Raw genomic sequence first — 21,507 nt, 5'->3', positions numbered from 1 at the left:
GATTATTGCCGATTTGTGCTACTAGATGTGTGATCAAATCGAATACAATATCTTTGCTTCGGATTTGTGAAGCACTACCGCAGAAAAAGTAGTTCGAAAATTGTTCAATACTGTTGTTATAGCGACGCGAAAACTTGAAGCGAATGCTCCTAATTTCATCTTACTTTTAAAGTCAATCTATTGAACAGAGACAACAGATCTTACTCTAACTAATGGTTTTCGTATATGAGATGACTAATGGAGCTGAGATAAATGAGTTACCCTACTTTTATCTCTACTATTGGTCGATCGTTAGTCCCGAGCTGAAACGGTGGCCTTTATTACCGTTCTTGCATACCACAACCTCACAAAATGAACTGGATGAACATCGTTTGACAGCTATCAAGGGTTTGCTCATTTGATCAGTCTGTATTATTTTATTCTATTCTACAATATTCTACCTCATTCCACAGTATTTCATAGTACACAAATCACCAATAAACGTCAAAGATGGACTGCATTTACCGTTCGTTTGATGTTATCATGTGAAACCCAATTGAGATACGTTCATTCCATTTAATTTCGACTTCGCACTGGTAATAAGGGCCGGTAGTATGAAAATGAAACATAAAACAGAGCTCAGGTAAGCCCTGCCGGCCTCTCCAAACCTCGGATTTTTGGAGCGTAATGCAATCAACATCTTATTCTAGTCGTTTCGCATTTCATTAATTAAATTCAATAATTAAGCTAAGCTGTAATATATCTATATTAAATTCTGACTGTAATTGATTGTATCTGATGATGTTTGCAATACCGTAAAGCCCACCAACCACGGGAGGGCACAATTAGTTGCCTATTTTTTTTCAATTTAAATCTGTTGATGAGAGTTTTTTTCATCGATAGAAATAAAATTTTCAACATAAGTTTCAAATATCGATCAATGGAACTGGAATTTTTTTTCCAGTGATTATTTATAGTTGGCTGGCATAGTTGAGCTCACACTACCTGTGTTTAGTAAACGAATTCTTTAAATACACAAATGCAAACCAGAATCAATACCGTTCCGTCTCTCTCTGTCAGACGGCATTCTGAGCCACGGTTATCATCATCTGTTCGCTTAACTCGCCTGCTATAACCTCAGCTCAGGTACTTTTCAACGAGTCAGTGTCTTCCACGAAGTGCGCGCGTTCGCAACCATGTGCTTTTGATGGTCACATTGTTTGGTGATTCAGCGTTCGCATCGAAAAGGGAACGGTTGGTGTGGTGTTGGTGCGATAATCATACTCACCCCAGTGCAGTAAAAGTTTCCCATAATTCGAGCGGTTGGTGAGTTTCAGTTTGCATGGCGCTGTGCAGTTCAATAAAATTGCTAGAAAATATGTCAGCAATCCTGAGTGAAAAATTTTGACAGACTCGTCCATTCCAGTTCAGTCAGTACGGTGCGTGAATTTCAGCTTGAATCGTGTGAATTGCGGATCGGTCCGGATTCTCATGCAATATTGGTGCCGATTTGTGCTACTAGATGTGAAAAAAATTGCGAGGGATGAAAGTTCTGTGATTAAAGTGTGCTAACCAGTAGGATTGGTATTGTAATTAGCCTATCTATACGGGCAAAGTGAAGCAAAAGTTGAATCCATGTGGAAAATCTTGCTTGCTGAGGTGTGAAAACAGATTGTCTCGTGGGAAATAGTGATACAGACAGTGCACATTTCTTATCGATGAGCTGAAAGCGAATAAGTGGTGACACGAGGCAGCCAAAGACAGGCTGATGTAGTTTCGAAAGCTAGCAAAATTTAGATTTTTTTTAGGACAAGGGATACAAAAACCAGAACACTGCATGCCGCTGTCCTTTGAAATCATGCAAAATACCAGGTTCTGCACCAATATGGTTTTTGTGTGATTGACAAGTATTGATAAAAGCGGCAGAATTATCAACTAATAAATCTTGGAAACCGAGAAAATCGATTGCGCGATACGTCCTTGGCACATACATAAAGTAGCAGGAAAAGAATAGAATAAATAAGGTACGACAACAAGTTCGCACCTCCAAATCAATGACACTCAATTCACGTACTAACGCTTATATAATTGAGCTACGCACAAAATTGGACTAACTGCCCCAACCAACCCACACACTAATGAGTGTGCCAGTTTTCGAGCATTGCTTTTAATTTTTTGTGGTTTACTCTATTCCAGAATATCCAGCGTAAAATCGATGAAAAAGTAATAGCCGAACACATTGGCAAACACCTCAGCCATCTGTCGTTATCGGGACTATCGTGAAATGCGCCTTCCGTCGTACGCTGCTAGGATCGCTGGGCACTATTTCGTCCGGAGATAGCATCGCTACACTGAAGTACCTATATTTCGCTGATTACAAGCACCCATAATCGTGGGTTCCACCCTCATTGTCACCTTCAGTATAACGTCGCACCGGCAGAGTAGTCACAATTACTTCAGTTTGATTTCCCGTACAAAAATCACGAGAGCCAAACCTCCCTGACCTCCGCTCAGTGGCGAGGTTTACGTGGTTTACGTCCACTGTCAGAACAGGGAGAAAAAAAATTATGCCACTTGAAACCAGCGATCATCCCACTCCTGTACCTCCGAGCCCATCGCCGAAGGATGTTCCGGATCAAGCCAACGGCTACCAGGAACTGTACAGTTCGATTCGGAGCAACAAATCCGTCAAATCGAAGATGTCCGGTAATTCACTGCGATACAGCCGTGACAAAGAGAAACATTACGCTGATGGAATGTCCACGTTGGTGGAGTTGCTGAAGGAAACCTCTCAGGCATCCGTACACGACATTCTCAATGATGGCGACGAGGATCAAATGTTCATTACTGGCTACGAAAAATCTGCTACCCAAACGTTCTTCTGCTACATCGGCTATTTTCTAACGCTGGGAATTCTCCGGCTTGTGATGCACTGGTGGCAGCACTGGCTCCTGCTGGCAACTCATCGAAAGTGTTCGCTGGAGGTTGCTCAGAAAGTGTTGGTACACGAACGCTATCAGGGAAAACATGATGCCTATTACGTCAAGAGCGTCGTCACGTTGGACTCGGATGCGATTAAGTGAGTATCGTTGGTTAACATTTTTTTCCTAATTTTATTTTCTGGAAAATTGTGCACTTGGGAACGTTTTTTATCGGTGACAGCGGTATTGTAAATTCCAATTTGTGTGGGAGTCCCGTACGGTGGTGTTGTGTGTCATAGTATTTCACCATTTAAAGAAACTGATGTAGCGAAGAAAACAAAAACTGCTATACAAACAGTACTTTTAAAATAATGACAAATGTTGACTTTCTGTTACGGCAGACTTCACAGCTGAATCATAGTGAACAACTTCATACTAGTACAGAAACATGTCGTGGATGTGAGATGAAAAAAACTATATCTGACTTATGTGGTAGAATATGTTATCAGCAATTTAGAAAAAATGCCGTTTATTCGTTAAATGAACTTCATATGAAAATTCAACATCAGCACGGAAAGTCCCAAAATCACAAAATTGCAATATTGAGATTGTTGTTTTTTACTCAAATAAAAATGATTTATTCTACATTTTTCCCATTTTCGTTATTTTTGAGCTAATTTGATGATTGAAGGCTAGGAAAAATATCAACTCTTACCTGTCTCATATGCAAAGTACCCCCATATAAATCCTATTCAGTGCAAATTTTTTCATTGAAATAATGGTGGCGTATTTCAAATATATCTAGCAACATTTAGCGTTTTGTATCACAAAAACGTGCTTAATCCACCTAGCAGTGAGATGATACAATTTTTTATCAGTCCGCAAGCATTTTTTTGCATGAATATTCTTTGGTGTTTTCTGTTTTCATGAAATTCGTTTTAAATAGGGCAACGGCTCCCTATTTCATCTGAGCTCCTATTTCCATCTCATCCCTTCACCTCATTACTTTGAACATGAATAATATTCTACAACCTACCTGAACCAAACTGTGAAATGTTTTAAAATGATTATAAAAGCTATTGTCACACTTTCCTATTGAAAGAAATGGTTCTAAGTTCTTCGTTTATCGTTTTTTCATTTAAAATAAACTCACTTTTCAATTTAGGACACATTTTCGTCTCAAGATTTACAGTTCATCATGTTTCTGATTATCTACTAATCGATTCGTCTTAAAACATGATCACTTTTTCGCACAATTACGCTACCATTGAATGCTGGATAACTTCATACTTAGTAATGTTCACTTGCCACTTGTTTAATTAACGATTTAAAACTTCAAAAACTACCCGACAAACAATAAAAGTCTTTAAAAATATGAGATGAAAGTTTTTAGCTTAGTTCACTTGATTGCGCTTTGTTTTCATCTCATTTGGTTTCGCAAAGTTGCCAAGTTTTCTCATAATGTTACAAAAAATAAATTGTTTTTCTTCTTCAAATTATTATCAAAAAGTATGTTTTTGGTATCCGTGACATTAGTTTAATTGATATTAATATTTCAATAAAACTGTTTCGGTTTCGAATATTACCAGAAACATCACGATAAATACTAATGAAACAACCATTGTGGCAAATCTAGTAGCACTGGTTTCATTCCGCTATACGTCAACATAACGCTGTGAAGTGTGTGTGTGCACAGAGATGCCAGATATTTTCATAGAAAATATGTATTCCATTGCATAGAAAGTCGATATCTGCTCTATCTGTTTTCACTAATGAAATGATGTTAACAGATAGTTCTTTATATCTCCGTAAGTCAATGCCCCGCTCACGAGAATATTCAACGAGTTAATATATACAATAACAATATAAATATATATATATATATATATATATATATATATATATATATATATATATATATATATATATATATATATATATATATATATATATATATATATATATATATATATATATATATATATATATATATATATATATATATATGTTCAAATTGATTATAAATTTTAATATAAATGTTTGTCAGTATTCATAATCAATTATCTACATAAAAGATTTCCACTTTAACATGTGATTTGTCCGTTGATTAATAAGCTTTTAAAGAATCACTGCAATCAAATACTAAAAGATACTCAGAGAGAAAAGTCTAATTTTTTACTTCTCACTTTCTATGAACCTGTACAAATCAGAATTAAATGTAAATTAAAATCAATACAAATAAATCTGTATAAATGGCATCTCTGGCTCTACTCTTTGTTTTAAGAAGGGCTAATGAATTAATAGTAACAATTACATTTTGGTTTTCATTTAAAGTTCACCAAATTAACTTTACAGTAAAGTTTTAAATTCAAAGCGAAACGTAACGGAAACGACCGAAAAAATTTTGAACGTTGAAATGATTTCAAACTGGTCCTAAAAATATCGTATGTTGTCTCATAGTTTGCATTAGGCCGTTTTTAAGAAGAATTCTGACATTTTGAACCTGAGAGTGTAATAGTGGAAAATATATTGATTGCTGTCGCCATTGCTATTTTATAGGATGAATAAAGGATCAACGATAGGATGGATAAAAATCCATTGAGATGAAAATAGGAGCAGACTAGTGAACACATTATAAGTGTTTTTAGCTGTTTCATGAATGTTAGTTAAATTTTCAAGAAATGTGAATCAATTCTCAGCGTGGAGCAAGGCGAATGAAGCAGTAATATGAAATAGTTATAGTGATTTTAGTGGCTAAATCGGGGTTTGAAGGCGACGTCCTTACAAATGAGATGAAATAGGGAGCCCTTACCCTAACAGTTTGAATTTTCAGTCACTCATTACCCTGTAATTTCGAAACTGCAAGTCGGACCGACTGGCTTGTAAGACCATCGCCGTATACATTAAACCGCCAACCAGGGCCATCGGGGACCAACATAAACCAAAACGGTTTGTATGTCCATAAATTAATATGACATATAGTTTTGAGTTCAATTTTGAAGAATTTTTGGAATCATCACATCACCGTCACGGAACGTGTTGACGGACGGAACGTGTGAACGTTCCGATAAAGAAAGTATTGATCTAATTTTGACGGAGACTGACGTTCCGGTGACGGTGTCGGAAGGAGACGGATCGTCTGAATCGTACATAATTCCAGAATCGGAAGACAGACTCGGATAAAATTCACCAATTTTGTATGGGACCACGAGTTATGAAATTCGTTTTGCCCTTCTTCAAGAATTCGATTGAACTCCTCTATTCCTGATACGAGGTTTTTTAAACATTACATTTCGTTATAGGCTCTGAACAATAAATAAATGAATTTTATTTCTTAACTGATTTCATAATCCACGAAATGAAAAGTGAGCCAGTCATCAATCAACAGGATGAAACATGTTCCAAATTGTGTGTATGGTGAATTCTTCGAAACACATGCTGCTCAACCATCTGTCAAACTAAATTACTAACTCATTTGATGAAAGCTATTCCAGAGTGCCATGAATCAAATGTTACAGTGATTGCATACTAAATATATCGACTCACCAACCAGATTGAACAAGAACCAACCGGCTTGATACATGGACGACACTAAATCCGTTTTCGGAGTACAGATCTGTTTTGGTACCAGGTATTTATCAATGACGCGCAAAGGCCACGTACCACTTCCTTCTACATCCACCAGACTGCGCCTCGAAACGTTTGTCACCGTGTATATTCGTTTGCAAATTGAAATGAGTCATGTACTTGCTTATGTGCGAGTGTCGTCATTCTCATATCATTAAAGAACCAGTCAACACCGACATTCCCGTTCGTTAGGTTTTTTCATAGACAAACCTTATCTAGCCACCAACACAGCCGGCGAAGACTAACTTTTATGGTTTTGTTAAAATTTCATAATTGACGCCTACGCACCAACACTTTTCCTGGAACCGTCGTGGAAGGTTATATTTTTTCTAATGCATATACAGTGACTCAAAAAAATCTTCATACACCATCGAATTTGAGAATATTTTTTCCTAATGTTAATGTAGGTTTAATTCATTGATGCATAAAATTAGGTAGTGATAATTTACTACTTTTAGCGTATTGTAACCAATCCTTGCTAACCTTTGTTCGGGATCGTTATCCTGTTGGAAAATTCAATTTCTGAGCAGTTTGCTTCAAATCATCGATCCATGATGCTATCAATGAACAACAAATTTCCTGCATCTGTTACCGACATACTACCCCAAACCTTTACGGATCCACCGCCATGTTTTAAGGTTGGCAACAAATTTTTAGCGATCCATGGTGGTACCAATCTTTCTCCAAACTTTTACATTCCCATAGGACCCAAATAGGGCTGTAGAAATGACGTTGTTCCAGTACGACGAATCATCATTATTATGGCGGTATGTGAAAATCAGAAGTTTCACTATGTTAACTTTTTTTTTCATGGAATACGATTGTAAAAATTCATTTCGTGCTGAACTTTGCGATGCATTCACTACTGAAGTGTCATGGAACATTTTGGCAAGTTCCACAGTAGATATTCTCAGATTCTCGTTGATTTATCGTAGTATTTACCAATTGTTTCCTTTTGCTATTTTTGTTTGATTAGTTTTTTTCCACGGTGAAGTTTCATACGTAATTACCGCATTTCCACCGTAGTTCTTTTTGCCTTTCTCATACAGCAAGGCTATGCAATCACTGTGAAAACTGGCTTTTGAACGGAGGGCCGATTGTCATAATCCATTCGACTCAGTTCGTCGTGATCACAAAATGCCATGTGTGTACGTATGTATGGCTGTATGTATGTGACAAATAATGTCACTAAATTTTCTCAGAGAAGCCTAAACCGATTTCCAGAAACTTTGATTCAAATGAAACGTCTTATGGTTCCATTGCTTGCTATTGAATTTCATCTTTATCCGACTTCCAGTACCGGAATTACAAGGTGCAAATGTGCAAATCTTTGACAAAATGCGCACTCAATTTTGTCGGAAATTTTTTAACCGATTTTCACAAATTAAGATGCAAATAGAAGGTCTTAAAACTCTTTAAAAAGTTTATCTAGATCCGACTTCCGGTTTCGGTATTACAGCGCGAATGTGAAAAGTTTTCAATTTCGTGAGTATTTTTTCACAAGTGATGGCAAAACAAGTTGCAAATTTTTATAAAACTGACTAGTTGTTCTTCTTCTAGTTGGCCGATCTTGTTAGTTGGTGGACATATAAACCTACTTTGGGACTACTAGTCTCCGGTTTCCAAATAAATCCAAATCATCCAGATCCGACTTTCGGTTCCAAAATTATATGGCAATGAGTGTCAAGACTTTCAAAAAAGAGAAAAAAACTCATTCATTTTTCTCAGAGATGGTTTGATAAATTTTAACAAACTTAGGCTAACATGAAACGTCCAATAGTCTTATAGGTTGCTGCTGAATTTCATCCGGGTCCGACTTCCGAACTTTCTGGAACGATAGGGCAGTGTGTTCAAAATTTCCAATCGTTTATTTATTCCGACGATGCGAAGAAAGAAAAATTCTTGTTAACTTGACATAACTGTTCACAAATTGGAAAGAAATACATAAAAAAAAGCTTCTAATTTTATTTAAGTATGATAAAACATTCTTAACAGAATCTTCTATTGGTATTTTTAAAAATATAAGTACTCATTTTTTTTGTATCGTTTATTTATACCCGGCTTTAACCTAGTTGTGGTCGTTCACCGGGAGAAAGTCATTACACCACTAGGTAGATTAAAACAGGTTTTTGTGCAATAATTTTACAATTTTTTATCTCACCTGAGCACAAAAATCAAACTGTAACAAAAAGATGACGAATTACACACAGAGTTGAAAAATTTAACTTCTTTCCATACTATGATTTGACCGCAACGACAACTTAGCTTTACTAAGAGATAGGGAAATGAAGACTTGTTTGAGTTGGTTAATTGATTTTTGACATTTAAATAAATTTTGGCCACTGTTTTCCTTCCGACCAACAGTTACACGTTCGCTGTATCGAGTTAAAACACGAGATACCGTAGATTGTGCAATTTCCAGTTTCCTGCCGATGATACTATGACACCTTCGCAACGATTGCAAAACTAATACTGTCATTGTAAACATTACACACTGAACTAGTTTCACCCAAAAATTCTGATTGAAAATATCCAAACGGTAAAAAGGTGCAGGCATTTGAAGGTGATGTAAATTATTTTTATCATGAAAAATCTGTAACCGTTTCCTTTTTTTATCCATTTATTAAGCATTCTTTCTTTTGTCTGCACATTCTCTAAGCTTCCGCTTCATCATGACTGAAAATAGGTTTCTAATGGATATGGCAGAGCGTGTCGGTGGGTTCATGCTCTGAGAAATAACATAAACCAAATTCTCCACGGAGAATTCGAACTCACTGTTAAAATAGTGGCATTAAGCTAAATTCGTCCAAAGTAGACTGAAGTCTTTTTATGTGGATTTACGAAGTTATTTCTTTAATTTCATATGAAATTCCGAAATTTTTAAGCAAACTTCTTTTCTCCTGCACGGATTTCCAAAGGTTTCTTTGCTGATTTTCGAAACAATTCGGTATTCCCCGCATAGAAAAAAGGTTTCAGTGTGGTATTTTGTCATTGTGCTGCGCCAGACTCGACGGAGGACGTTGTTGGTTACTCAGTCTTGTGAACTTATATATGATGCCTATTGAGACGAAAATTTCACTTTGCTTTTCACAGGTCTGCCAATTAGATTTTTACGAATGTTAACATATTATTCTTTTCGAAACAATCACCCAATTCAAACTCATCATTCTCGGTGAGAACATCTGTTCTGGCATTTTCTGGAAGTCAGCTTTGACGAATGGTTCATCATTCATGACACAGAAGCTGTGTATCTGGTCAAATTCTTCGTGTAGAACTTCTTAGAAAAGATCTTGGAAACAGTTTGCTGCTGTTCGTTATGGTTTTACCCTTTTTTTATTAATATAAAAAATAGATATAGAATTCGCTCAAACTTTAGAAAAATTTTCCGAGGCCCGTGCGCGCGCGTGTTTGGGTGTGTATGTGTGTTGTCAGTAAAGAGGTCGAGATCTCAGAGATGGCTGAACCGATTTTGATCAAACTAGTCGCAAATGAAAGATGTCGCCATCACCCAGAACGCTATTGAATAGTTTTGAGATAGGATGTTTTCACAACTGACCTTGAAAACAGAATATGTTTTTTGACTTAGATTCCGCACGGTAATAGTTATCCAACAAGCCATAGATTGTTAGCATCCGTCCATTTTTAACAGAGATATCGATATTTTTGTGTAAGCGATTTTTCGCCTTACTCCAGTAGTAGGAGTTTTAAGCGCTGTAGACAAAGCAATACTTGAGAGCAACTTGAAAAACGATTTTTTATACTGTTACATACAATTGTTTCTGAGTACCAAAAAGACTGTGTACAGCATCCTTTTTATGATATTTTGCCTCGGGCCGATTTTAGCACGGTTCGTTTTTGGCAACATAATTGTTCGAATATTACATACGTAAACCTGATGATGGCAGCATTTTCGAGTTGAAAGCAATTCTATATTTATATTGATTTAAACTATTTACAGCAATAAATACTGAAATAACATAACACCCATTCGAATCAGTTCGTCGAGATCAGCAAATGCGTGTGTGACAAAAAAATTTACTCAATTTTCTCGTAGATGGCTCAATTGTTTTCGACAATCAGATTCATATGAAAAGTCGTATACTTCCAAACAAGGTTCCTGAATTACATTTGGATCCGACTTCTGGTTCCGGAACTACAGGATAATATGTGAAACGAAATGAAAATACATGTCATCATTATTAATCATTTTTCTTGTAGATGGCTGAACCGATCTAGGAACCATCTAAGACTCAAATGAAAGATCTTAAGATCCTTTTAAACATCTTGCTTTTTGGTCAGATCCAACTTCCGGTTTCTATGGATACAGAGAGATTAGTTTGAAAATGTCCATTCCACATAAATTAACCGGGTTTCTCGGGTTTGCAGATTTGGATATTCGATAACCAAATATACTTATTTCAGTTGTAACTGTATTCAGTTTTCTATTCGGAAGATACCCAAAAATTTAATTCGCAGTACGATTTCTCCATGATGTCTACACTGATTTACAAACATTTTGAATCAAATATAAACAATATAGCTCCTTAGATGAATTTAACTGACTTCGGCTACACCGATTTTCGAGTTCCGGTTCCAATATTGAATCGTTTCTCACAGCTCAATCGTTTTCTCAAAACAAGCCAAATCGAATTTCAAAAACAAAAATTCAATGATTATAGATTTTTAAAATCCAAACAAATTTAGAATATGACAGTTGAACTCAAAACTATTGCAATTTATTCGTCAAATTATTTTTATGGTCATACGAATCTTTGTGGGTAAACCGTGAATAATGGCGAAAAACTCTAAAGTGGAATTTACTTCAACTTCTCATGGAATGTTCAATCGTTTGTCACACGCTTAGAATAAAATTCGATCCGATTTACGATTGAAAACTCAAATTGCCGCTTAAAACGACGGTCAATAAAATAATGTCATGAGAACTAAAACACCGATGAATATTCATGTAAAAACACATGCGGATTTATTAAAAAACGGTATCATCTCACTGCTAGGTGGATTAAGCACATTTTTTTTTCTACTTGCTGGTTTTGGTTTAGCCCTTGTTTAAAGTGAAATAGCGTTTCATGATGCCAAATGTGGCGACGGGCTACCAATTTTCGCTAAATCTAAACATCGCTTAATAAGTGAATTTTTTTTTGTCCGAACAGTTTCTTCTCAATCATACTCTTGTCGTCTTGTTTTCTTCGGTGAACTACTGCAGATACAACTTTCTTGTGCATTGTTCGGCGTCTTCCAGCTTGAATGTCTTAATCGGATCGAACTCATAACATTCATTCAGAGTTCTGTTATATGTGGCAATTTCCCTTGGTTCATGGAAAAAGTTTTATGTATTAAAGCATGATGCATCTGTATCATGCTTAGTAACTAAACATCACAATTCATTAAAGGGTGTTAAACAAATAAATAGGAATTCATTCTGTGGTTTGGAGCAAGTAAGGTATTTATGGAATGCAATCATCCTGTATATTATAAATAATCAACAATAAACAACAACAATTCAATAAACAATCTCACGTATTTGTACATCGCCGCAACTAGAGGCACTTGAAAAATCCGATAAATATATTCAAAACGTAATTCAAATCATGAGATAAGTTCTCACCTCGGAATCATTCAGAACTGCTAACCATTTAACAGCAATTTGAATAATTTAATAAATAAAAAGCTTTTACGCAGTGAGGAAAAAAATAATTCCAAGGTCACAAGTAACTGGCAATTGTTTCTGATAAACATCTGTTACAATGTCGAAAGATATTCTGTCTGGCTATTGGAATAGCACAAATTGGTGAGAAAATAATGTTCACTACTTGACTTGACGGATGGTAGACTTACGGTTGTATGTAATGTGTGAATGACATCGATCAATATAGACAGTCGGCATTTGTTGATGCTTAGTATGGACACCGATGAATCACTAAAATTTTTAAGCCGTCAAATCAATGTATAATGTTGATGTTCGCGACAATACGTTAGTTAGAGTTGAAGAAGAATTGGTTATTAATTGATGAATTACCATATGCTAATGGAATTATCGGAGGCTTCGGCAGTGATCGAGGTTTTTCAAGATATTCATAGTTAATTAACCGAAATTGACCTTAAAACAAACTTCATAAAAGTATTCAAATGACTGCAATCGAGAAAATGATTATGCTTCAGGAAATACGAGAAAGGAATGAGCAACATGAAAATCCACTCCGCAAATTCAGAACGTCGGTACTGTTCGGTTTAGTACTGCGATCACATAGGCTAGTAATAATTGCTTACACTCTCATGGACAACGGAGCGGAGCGTTTTCATTCGGATTCCAAGCAGCGAAAACCAAAACAACCAACGAAATGGACGCAATCAAAACAAAAAATGCAAAAGTATGGACCTCACATTCAGTTCCTGCATCACTGACGGATGGTCTTGTACGAAAATAGACGAATGATTGCGAGTTTCAAAGAAGTCGTGTCATCGCACAGTGGATCGAAACTGAAGAACCAGACGGTCAAAAGTCTGTACTTCCTCTTTCAGTGATGTTCAAGAGCTTGAGTGTCTGCAGAAAAGTTTCTCCTGATTTTATACGCATTTTGATCGAGCAGACACCTTATTTTTTGTTATGGGGATAGTGCCAGTTTCAAATAAACTAATATTCAAGTTCCACGAAAAATTGCAAATTAAAATTCAGAAATTGTTTTGCAGGATTTTCATAGAAATTACATTTTTTAGTATTCTTTTGAAGGTATCATTTATCGATTAACAAGTCGATTAATAAATCGCCGGTCTGACAGAGAGATGGCGTCACGAATTGAAAGACCTCCTAGCGTTCAAATACTTTTGAAAGACAAACAATACCGTGAAAGAAAACAAAAATACCAAATAAAACGTTTTGCAGAAGCTAGATGAAAGTAAATAAGAAATCATTTAGTCGTAAAATTGAGAAAGTTTTCTTTGAAAATAACTGTTTGTTGAATGAAGAGGTAATTTAGGAATAAATCTGATAACTCCTGTAATTGTCGGTATGAATGTAGGAATGCAGTGGTTCCGTTCATAGTTAAGTTGAGTTCCATGAAATTGCTGACGCATCCTACATATTCGCCAGTGTTGGCCCTCGGCGACTATTGTCTGTTCTCAGATTTAAAAAAAAGCTTGCTGGAAAGAGATTTACAACGAATGATGAGATGAGCGCTGAAATTGGTGTTTTTTTAGCTTAACGGGAGATCTTGGTACAAAAGTGGTGTATAATTGTTGGAAATAGTATGTGTGACGCAACCAACAAACCACACTTTGTTCTAAAAGTGACCCTAAAACCAGAGAGATCAACGGAGACTTTTTTATGATTCCAATTGAATTGTCGAAAACGTTTCCAATCTGTTTGTTTACATTGGCCCTGTTTACCAAATAGTTGATACCAAATAGTGAGTACATGATATCTGAAAGAAACGTGAAATAATTTACGAATGGTTAATGCTGTGTTCTCACTGAATTGTAGTAAAGAATACACTTCATACAAGTGTAATATTTTTCAATTTTTCAGCAAGCAAACTCGAACATTCAAAAAGTCACTCGCACATAAATAAAAATACTAGCGGTGACAAAATTTTTGTTAAATTCATCTAGTTGCCAGAGCTACGATTTATCTCTTCGCTGATCTTTGGTTGTAGGATCACTAGGCACCACTCGGCAAATTGCACTTTTTTCTATGCGTTCAGTTTTCTCCGAGATGACATAACTGATTTCGACAATCTTAGGTTCGTTAGAAAGCTAATATCAACGTCTCTAATAATCAGTTTCTCGGTGCCCAGTACCAGTTTCGGAGAAATAATCTTATAAGTGACGAAACCGTCATTGATTCAAACAATATTAGAGTAGTTTAAAGTTATTATTGGGTTATTAATCGAGTTCGGAAAACAAACTTTCAGATCCTGCGAGATAATGATATATGTAACGTAGCCGACAAGACAATCAGCACTTTTTTCGATTTTCTCCATTTTCCCAAAGATGGCGCAAACGATTTCAAGAAAATTGTACTCTTTTGAAAGTTGTTATTGGACCGTTGCTCACATTCGAAGGGCTAATCACGGCAGTCGCTTCCTGTTCCGGAGTTATAATGGAATAAGTGATATAACCTACTCAATTATCTCGAAAATGCCTGAATCGATTTCGAAAATCTCAACACTCATTCGAGAGCTACTAGTGGACTATTTGATAAGTTAAAGCGGGTCATAGTGGGCATTTGCGGTTTCGTAGATATAATCGTATTTGACACAACTAATTTGAATCTGAATACGAATGAGCATAGCTTTTTACACCAACTGCCTAGGTTCGAGTCCCAACATAGGGCCCGAAAATTTTCGGTTCCGAGAGGTTATCCCGTGATCACGAGGTTAAACTCGTTATGATCGAAATAAAATATTATATAGTAGTAACCACTGAAGGCGAACCGACCAAAATACACTTGTTGCTATCCGCACAATTATCTCAGAGATAACTCGATCGATTTAGACAAATTTGGGTTTATGTGGACACAGATCATATTTAAATGGATCAGGGTGGACATTTCCGAAAACTTAAGAACTCTCCTCCAAAAGAAGCGTTGTCCAATTCTGAGAAGCTTCTCTGAAAACACCTAAGCTCTTAAACATCACTAACTTTTGACCGTCTTTTTTAGTTTCGGTCCACTGTGCGTCGTGTCGTCTGAGTGCTGGTATAAATTTGATGGCGTCTGAAGGATTCCAACATACATATTTGCATGCCGTCTTCGTGCATTACTTGCGAATGCCAATTTGCGAGGCGCCTTCCGAATTTGACTTTGTTTGACTTCAGCTGCGGCACTTCCCTTCATGACAACCGGGACAGAAATTCAAATGTTGATTGATAGGAAATATTTTCATGCTGCAACACGGTGAGACAAAGCTATCGTTCCATCTTGAAATCTGAGAGAAATTTTTCATTAGCAATTATGTTTGATTCCTCGAACAATTCGAAAATCTCTTGGTGCCGCTCTGTCGTCGCATATTTCCATGCATACGAAATGTTCTGGTGTGTGATGGAAGCAAATGACAGTTGACGGATTGTGACAATTGATGATCGAACAATACCAATTACAGAAAAACAAATAAAGCTTATCTTTGAAACCCCTCAGTTCATTTGAATAATTCTATGCCTTCTGAGGTCAACGTGACACCGACTAAGTTGTCAAACAATTATTATCTACTACAAAAAAAACTATAGATGTTTTATTATCACGTTTTTGTTTCTGCCTATCAAGGCAAATCATTTTATGGTTTGCTGTATAGATGGTGATAAGTATTTCTGCGATGACGTCATAAAAATGTGGCTTTTGTTTACTGATTTCATCCTAGCAGAGAAAAAAAAGCAAATGAAAAGGTGACTACAGTTAGCAACTAATACTTCATTTGCTCATGAATAGACGGCACACGTACACATAGATTAACATTCCAATAAACAGACATAGCAAGACAGCACGGAATCTAAATAGAGACGATCTCTTCAATGGAAAGTGCTATGTAGTATGTTATGCAACCCTTATCGGTGCAGCTAGCGTAATCAAAATTCATGTTGATGTACAACTCGTACAAGGGAGCTCTTCTGAAAAGCAAGAAAATGTAAATCTAAGTTGCTAAGTTTGTCAAGTCAAGAACTTGTACCAAAACGTTCCGCTAGTTTTCGAGAAAGCAACAAAACATGATTCTAACATGTTTATGGTAAACGTTAATGGATTTTATCAGATGCCATCAGATGTGGTTTCCGGTATATCAGTACAGCTCCGTACCAATGACCAGATAACACAGCCAATTGAGGGCAATCTAAGTCGAGGTTGTTTGAGTTAAGATTGGGAATTATAAATCAATTTGCCAAAACAGATGTTTAAAATTGAACATCCGTTTGAAATTCAGATAACATTTTTCGGTGCGTTTTTTATAGCGCGTCTATTAAAAGTCACTTCGATAATGAAACGAATTTGCAGCTCTCTTTTTCGTCAACAAACTTCAGTGGTAAAACCAATTCCACACTATCAATGGAATTTTATTTTATTTTCGTTTCGTCTTCGACTCGTTAGTTTATAACAGTTCATGTTGAACTGTTGTGTCACCTAATAGTTCAACGTAAACAGTTAAGCAAATGAAAACTTTCTACTATTTACAGAACACCGGTATTGTACCGAAGTGGAATAGAATATTACTTAAACCGTACACCGTTCAAAATCCGCACACACTCAAATTGTTTTTGATCCGTTGGATATAAATTATTGAAGTTTTGCGTTATGTTTATGTTGGATTTAGAAATGGCTTCAGACATCGATATTCGACACCCATTCATCATATCCATTCGAAAAATACCCTGCATAATATAATATTAAATAGATATTGAAGAATTTCAACGAATCAAATATCGCTATCTAGGATTTCAAAATGACTTCTGACATCGATATTCGACACCCATTCGTCAGAAATGCCCATATTTCATGGATTTTGAAGAATTGTGACCAGCCGAAAACCGTTATCTTGGATTTCAAAATGACATCTGCCCTGGATATCATCTGCTCCCCGATTCAAAAAGGCCGTCATTTTTGATTTCAACATGACTATCACTAAAAATAACTCTTTCAACCAAATTTTTAACTATACGTGAGAGCAGCACCAGGACACCGCATCGCACTCCCAGTGATGCCAACTCTCCTTCTTTGCAGATTTTGATAATCGATGACCAGATAAAATTATTTCAGTTTTAACGGTATTCGGTTTTCGATCCTGAATACGATTTCTCAAAGATGGCTACATCGATTTTCAAAAATTTCGAGTCAAATGGAATGGTTTACAATCAATTAGGCAAATTTAACTGACTTCGGTTCCTAAAGTATCGGGAATAGAGGAGCTGAATCGTTTTTCCGAAGAAGGCCAAATAGAATTTCGTGAACAAAAACTCATATTAAAAGACATAAAATTGATGAATTTTATCCGATTACGAATTCCGATTGAAGAATTGTAGGGTAATGGGTATGGCCCAGATTGGCGGTTCAATGCTTGGGGCAGTCTTACAAGCCAGTTGCTGTATGTTCAAGCCCCGACCTGGAAGTATTGTTAGTGTCAGTAGCAGGGCTGGAAAAATCACCAAAAATCAAAAATCACCAGTGATCGACGATCACTGCTGATATTAAGATCACTGATCTTGAACTTTAAAAAATCACTACTGATTTGATCACTACTGATCCTAGCCTAAAGAAAAATCGTCGTTACATAATCGCACTCATCTGATCCTTATGAGATTTGATTTCGTGTAAGATCATGATTATGGAATTAGGAAATCAGAGAAGATTTTAATTCCAAAAAATCACTACTGATGCGATCAGAAATGATTTGAGCAGAAAATCGTTTTTGATGAGGATCAGCAAAAATTGTACAAAGGGGTGAGCAAATGATACAATTGTATAAATTTTGCATAATGCAGGTGATATGCGTGCGAGTGTTCAAATCGGTGAAAATTTTCTGTTTTGTCGCTTTTGGGAATCTAATGATGGGTGAAAGAGCGTGTCAATGGGGCTTCAAAATCAATAACTTTTGATGTTTCGAATGCGTGGAGGTGTTCAAATCGGAGAAAATTTTCTGTTTTGTCACTTTTGGGAATCTAATGATGGGTGAAAGAGCGTGTCAATGGGGCTTCAAAATCAATAACTTTTGATGTTTCGAATGCGTGGAGGTGTTCAAATCGGAGAAAATTTTCTGTTTTGTCGCTTTTGGGAATCTAATGATGGGTGAAAGAGCGTGTCAATGGGGCTTCAAAATCAATAAGTTTTGATGTTTCGAATGCGTGGAGGTGTTCAAATCGGAGAAAATTTTCTGTTTTGTCACTTTTGGGAATCTAATGATGGGTGAAAGAGCGTGTCAATGGGGCTTCAAAATCAATAACTTTTGATGTTTCGAATGCGTGGAGGTGTTCAAATCGGAGAAAATTTTCTGTTTTGTCGCTTTTGGGAATCTAATGATGGGTGAAAGAGCGTGTCAATGGGGCTTCAAAATCAATAAGTTTTGATGTTTCGAATGCGTGGAGGTGTTCAAATCGGAAAAAATTTTCTGTTTTGTCGCTTTTGGGAATCTAATGATGGGTGAAAGAGCGTGTCAATGGGGTTTGGAAATCAATAAGTTTTGATGTTTCGAATGCGTGGAGGTGTTCAAATCGGAGAAAATTTTCTGTTTTGTCGCTTTTGGGAATCTAATGATGGGTGAAAGAGCGTGTCAATGGGGCTTCAAAATCAATAAGTTTTGATGTTTCGAATGCGTGGAGGTGTTCAAATCGGAAAAAATTTTCTGTTTTGTCGCTTTTGGGAATCTAATGATGGGTGAAAGAGCGTGTCAATGGGGTTTGAAAATCAATCAATTTTGATGTTTCGAATGCGTGGAGGTGTTCAAATCGGAGAAAATTTTCTGTTTTGTCGCTTTTGGGAATCTAATGATGGGTGAAAGAGCGTGTCAATGGGGCTTCAAAATCAATAAGTTTTGATGTTTCGAATGCGTGGAAGTGTTCAAATCGGAGAAAATTTTCTATTTTGTCGCTTTTGGGAATCTAATGATGGGTGAAAGAGCGTGTCAATGGGGCTTCAAAATCAATAAGTTTTGATGTTTCGAATGCGTGGAGGTGTTCAAATCGGAGAAAATTTTCTATTTTGTCGCTTTTGGGAATCTAATGATGGGTGAAAGAGCGTGTCAATGGGGCTTCAAAATCAATAAGTTTTGATGTTTCGAATGCGTGGAGGTGTTCAAATCGGAGAAAATTTTCTGTTTTGTCGCTTTTGGGAATCTAATGATGGGTGAAAGAGCGTGTCAATGGGGCTTCAAAATCAATAAGTTTTGATGTTTCGAATGCGTGGAGGTGTTCAAATCGGAAAAAATTTTCTGTTTTGTCGCTTTTGGGAATCTAATGATTGGTGAAAGAGCGTGTCAATGGGGCTTCAAAATCAATAAGTTTTGATGTTTCGAATGCGTGGAGGTGTTCAAATCGGAGAAAATTTTCTGTTTTGTCGCTTTTGGGAATCTAATGATGGGTGAAAGAGCGTGTCAATGGGGCTTCAAAATCAATAAGTTTTGATGTTTCGAATGCGTGGAGGTGTTCAAATCGGAAAAAATTTTCTGTTTTGTCGCTTTTGGGAATCTAATGATGGGTGAAAGAGCGTGTCAATGGGGTTTGGAAATCAATAAGTTTTGATGTTTCGAATGCGTGGAGGTGTTCAAATCGGAGAAAATTTTCTGTTTTGTCGCTTTTGGGAATCTAATGATGGGTGAAAGAGCGTGTCAATGGGGCTTCAAAATCAATAAGTTTTGATGTTTCGAATGCGTGGAGGTGTTCAAATCGGAGAAAATTTTCTGTTTTGTCACTTTTGGGAATCTAATGATGGGTGAAAGAGCGTGTCAATGGGGCTTCAAAATCAATAAGTTTTGATGTTTCGAATGCGTGGAGGTGTTCAAATCGGAGAAAATTTTCTGTTTTGTCGCTTTTGGGAATCTAATGATGAGTGAAAGAGCGTGTCAATGGGGCTTCAAAATCAATAAGTTTTGATGTTTCGAATGCGTGGAGGTGTTCAAATCGGAAAAAATTTTCTGTTTTGTCGCTTTTGGGAATCTAATGATGGGTGAAAGAGCGTGTCAATGGGGTTTGAAAATCAATCAATTTTGATGTTTCGAATGCGTGGAGGTGTTCAAATCGGAGAAAATTTTCTGTTTTGTCACTTTTGGGAATCTAATGATGGGTGAAAGAGCGTGTCAATGGGGCTTCAAAATCAATAAGTTTTGATGTTTCGAATGCGTGGAGGTGTTCAAATCGGAGAAAATTTTCTGTTTTGTCGCTTTTGGGAATCTAATGATGGGTGAAAGAGCGTGTCAATGGGGCTTCAAAATCAATAAGTTTTGATGTTTCGAATGCGTGGAGGTGTTCAAATCGGAAAAAAATTTCTGTTTTGTCGCTTTTGGGAATCTAATGATGGGTGAAAGAGCGTGTCAATGGGGTTTGAAAATCAATCAATTTTGATGTTTCGAATGCGTGGAGGTGTTCAAATCGGAGAAAATTTTCTGTTTTGTCGCTTTTGGGAATCTAATGATGGGTGAAAGAGCGTGTCAATGGGGCTTCAAAATCAATAAGTTTTGATGTTTCGAATGCGTGGAGGTGTTCAAATCGGAGAAAATTTTCTATTTTGTCGCTTTTGGGAATCTAATGATGGGTGAAAGAGCGTGTCAATGGGGCTTCAAAATCAATAAGTTTTGATGTTTCGAATGCGTGGAGGTGTTCAAATCGGAGAAAATTTTCTATTTTGTCGCTTTTGGGAATCTAATGATGGGTGAAAGAGCGTGTCAATGGGGCTTCAAAATCAATAAGTTTTGATGTTTCGAATGCGTGGAGGTGTTCAAATCGGAGAAAATTGTCTGTTTTGTCACTTTTGGGAATCTAATGATGGGTGAAAGAGCGTGTCAATGGGGCTTCAAAATCAATAAGTTTTGATGTTTCGAATGCGTGGAGGTGTTCAAATCGGAGAAAATTTTCTGTTTTGTCGCTTTTGGGAATCTAATGATGGGTGAAAGAGCGTGTCAATGGGGCTTCAAAATCAATAAGTTTTGATGTTTCGAATGCGTGGAGGTGTTCAAATCGGAGAAAATTTTCTATTTTGTCGCTTTTGGGAATCTAATGATGGGTGAAAGAGCGTGTCAATGGGGCTTCAAAATCAATAAGTTTTGATGTTTCGAATGCGTGGAGGTGTTCAAATCGGAGAAAATTTTCTATTTTGTCGCTTTTGGGAATCTAATGATGGGTGAAAGAGCGTGTCAATGGGGCTTCAAAATCAATAAGTTTTGATGTTTCGAATGCGTGGAGGTGTTCAAATCGGAGAAAATTTTCTGTTTTGTCACTTTTGGGAATCTAATGATGGGTGAAAGGGCGTGTCAATGGGGCTTCAAAATCAATAAGT

General features: G+C 36.6%; 1 protein-coding gene across 1 annotated transcript in view; it reads left to right on the top strand.

Annotated features, from left to right (window-relative positions):
- The first annotated feature begins 1,177 nt into the window (after positions 1-1,177).
- The window catches only part of LOC131439543 (polyamine-transporting ATPase 13A3), a 48,881-nt gene continuing 28,551 nt past the window's right edge, over positions 1,178-21,507 (top strand). The window contains exons 1-2 of the mRNA XM_058610686.1: positions 1,178-2,003; positions 2,176-3,058. Coding sequence (XP_058466669.1) covers positions 2,547-3,058 — 512 coding nt within the window. The 5' untranslated portion in view covers positions 1,178-2,003; positions 2,176-2,546. The remainder of the gene's footprint in view (positions 2,004-2,175; positions 3,059-21,507) is intronic.

Source organism: Malaya genurostris, chromosome 3 (genome assembly GCF_030247185.1).
Source record: "Malaya genurostris strain Urasoe2022 chromosome 3, Malgen_1.1, whole genome shotgun sequence".
NCBI lineage: Eukaryota > Metazoa > Arthropoda > Insecta > Diptera > Culicidae > Malaya > Malaya genurostris.
The sequence above is the reverse complement of the archived record's forward strand: the minus strand, read 5'-3'. Positions and strand labels throughout refer to the sequence as shown.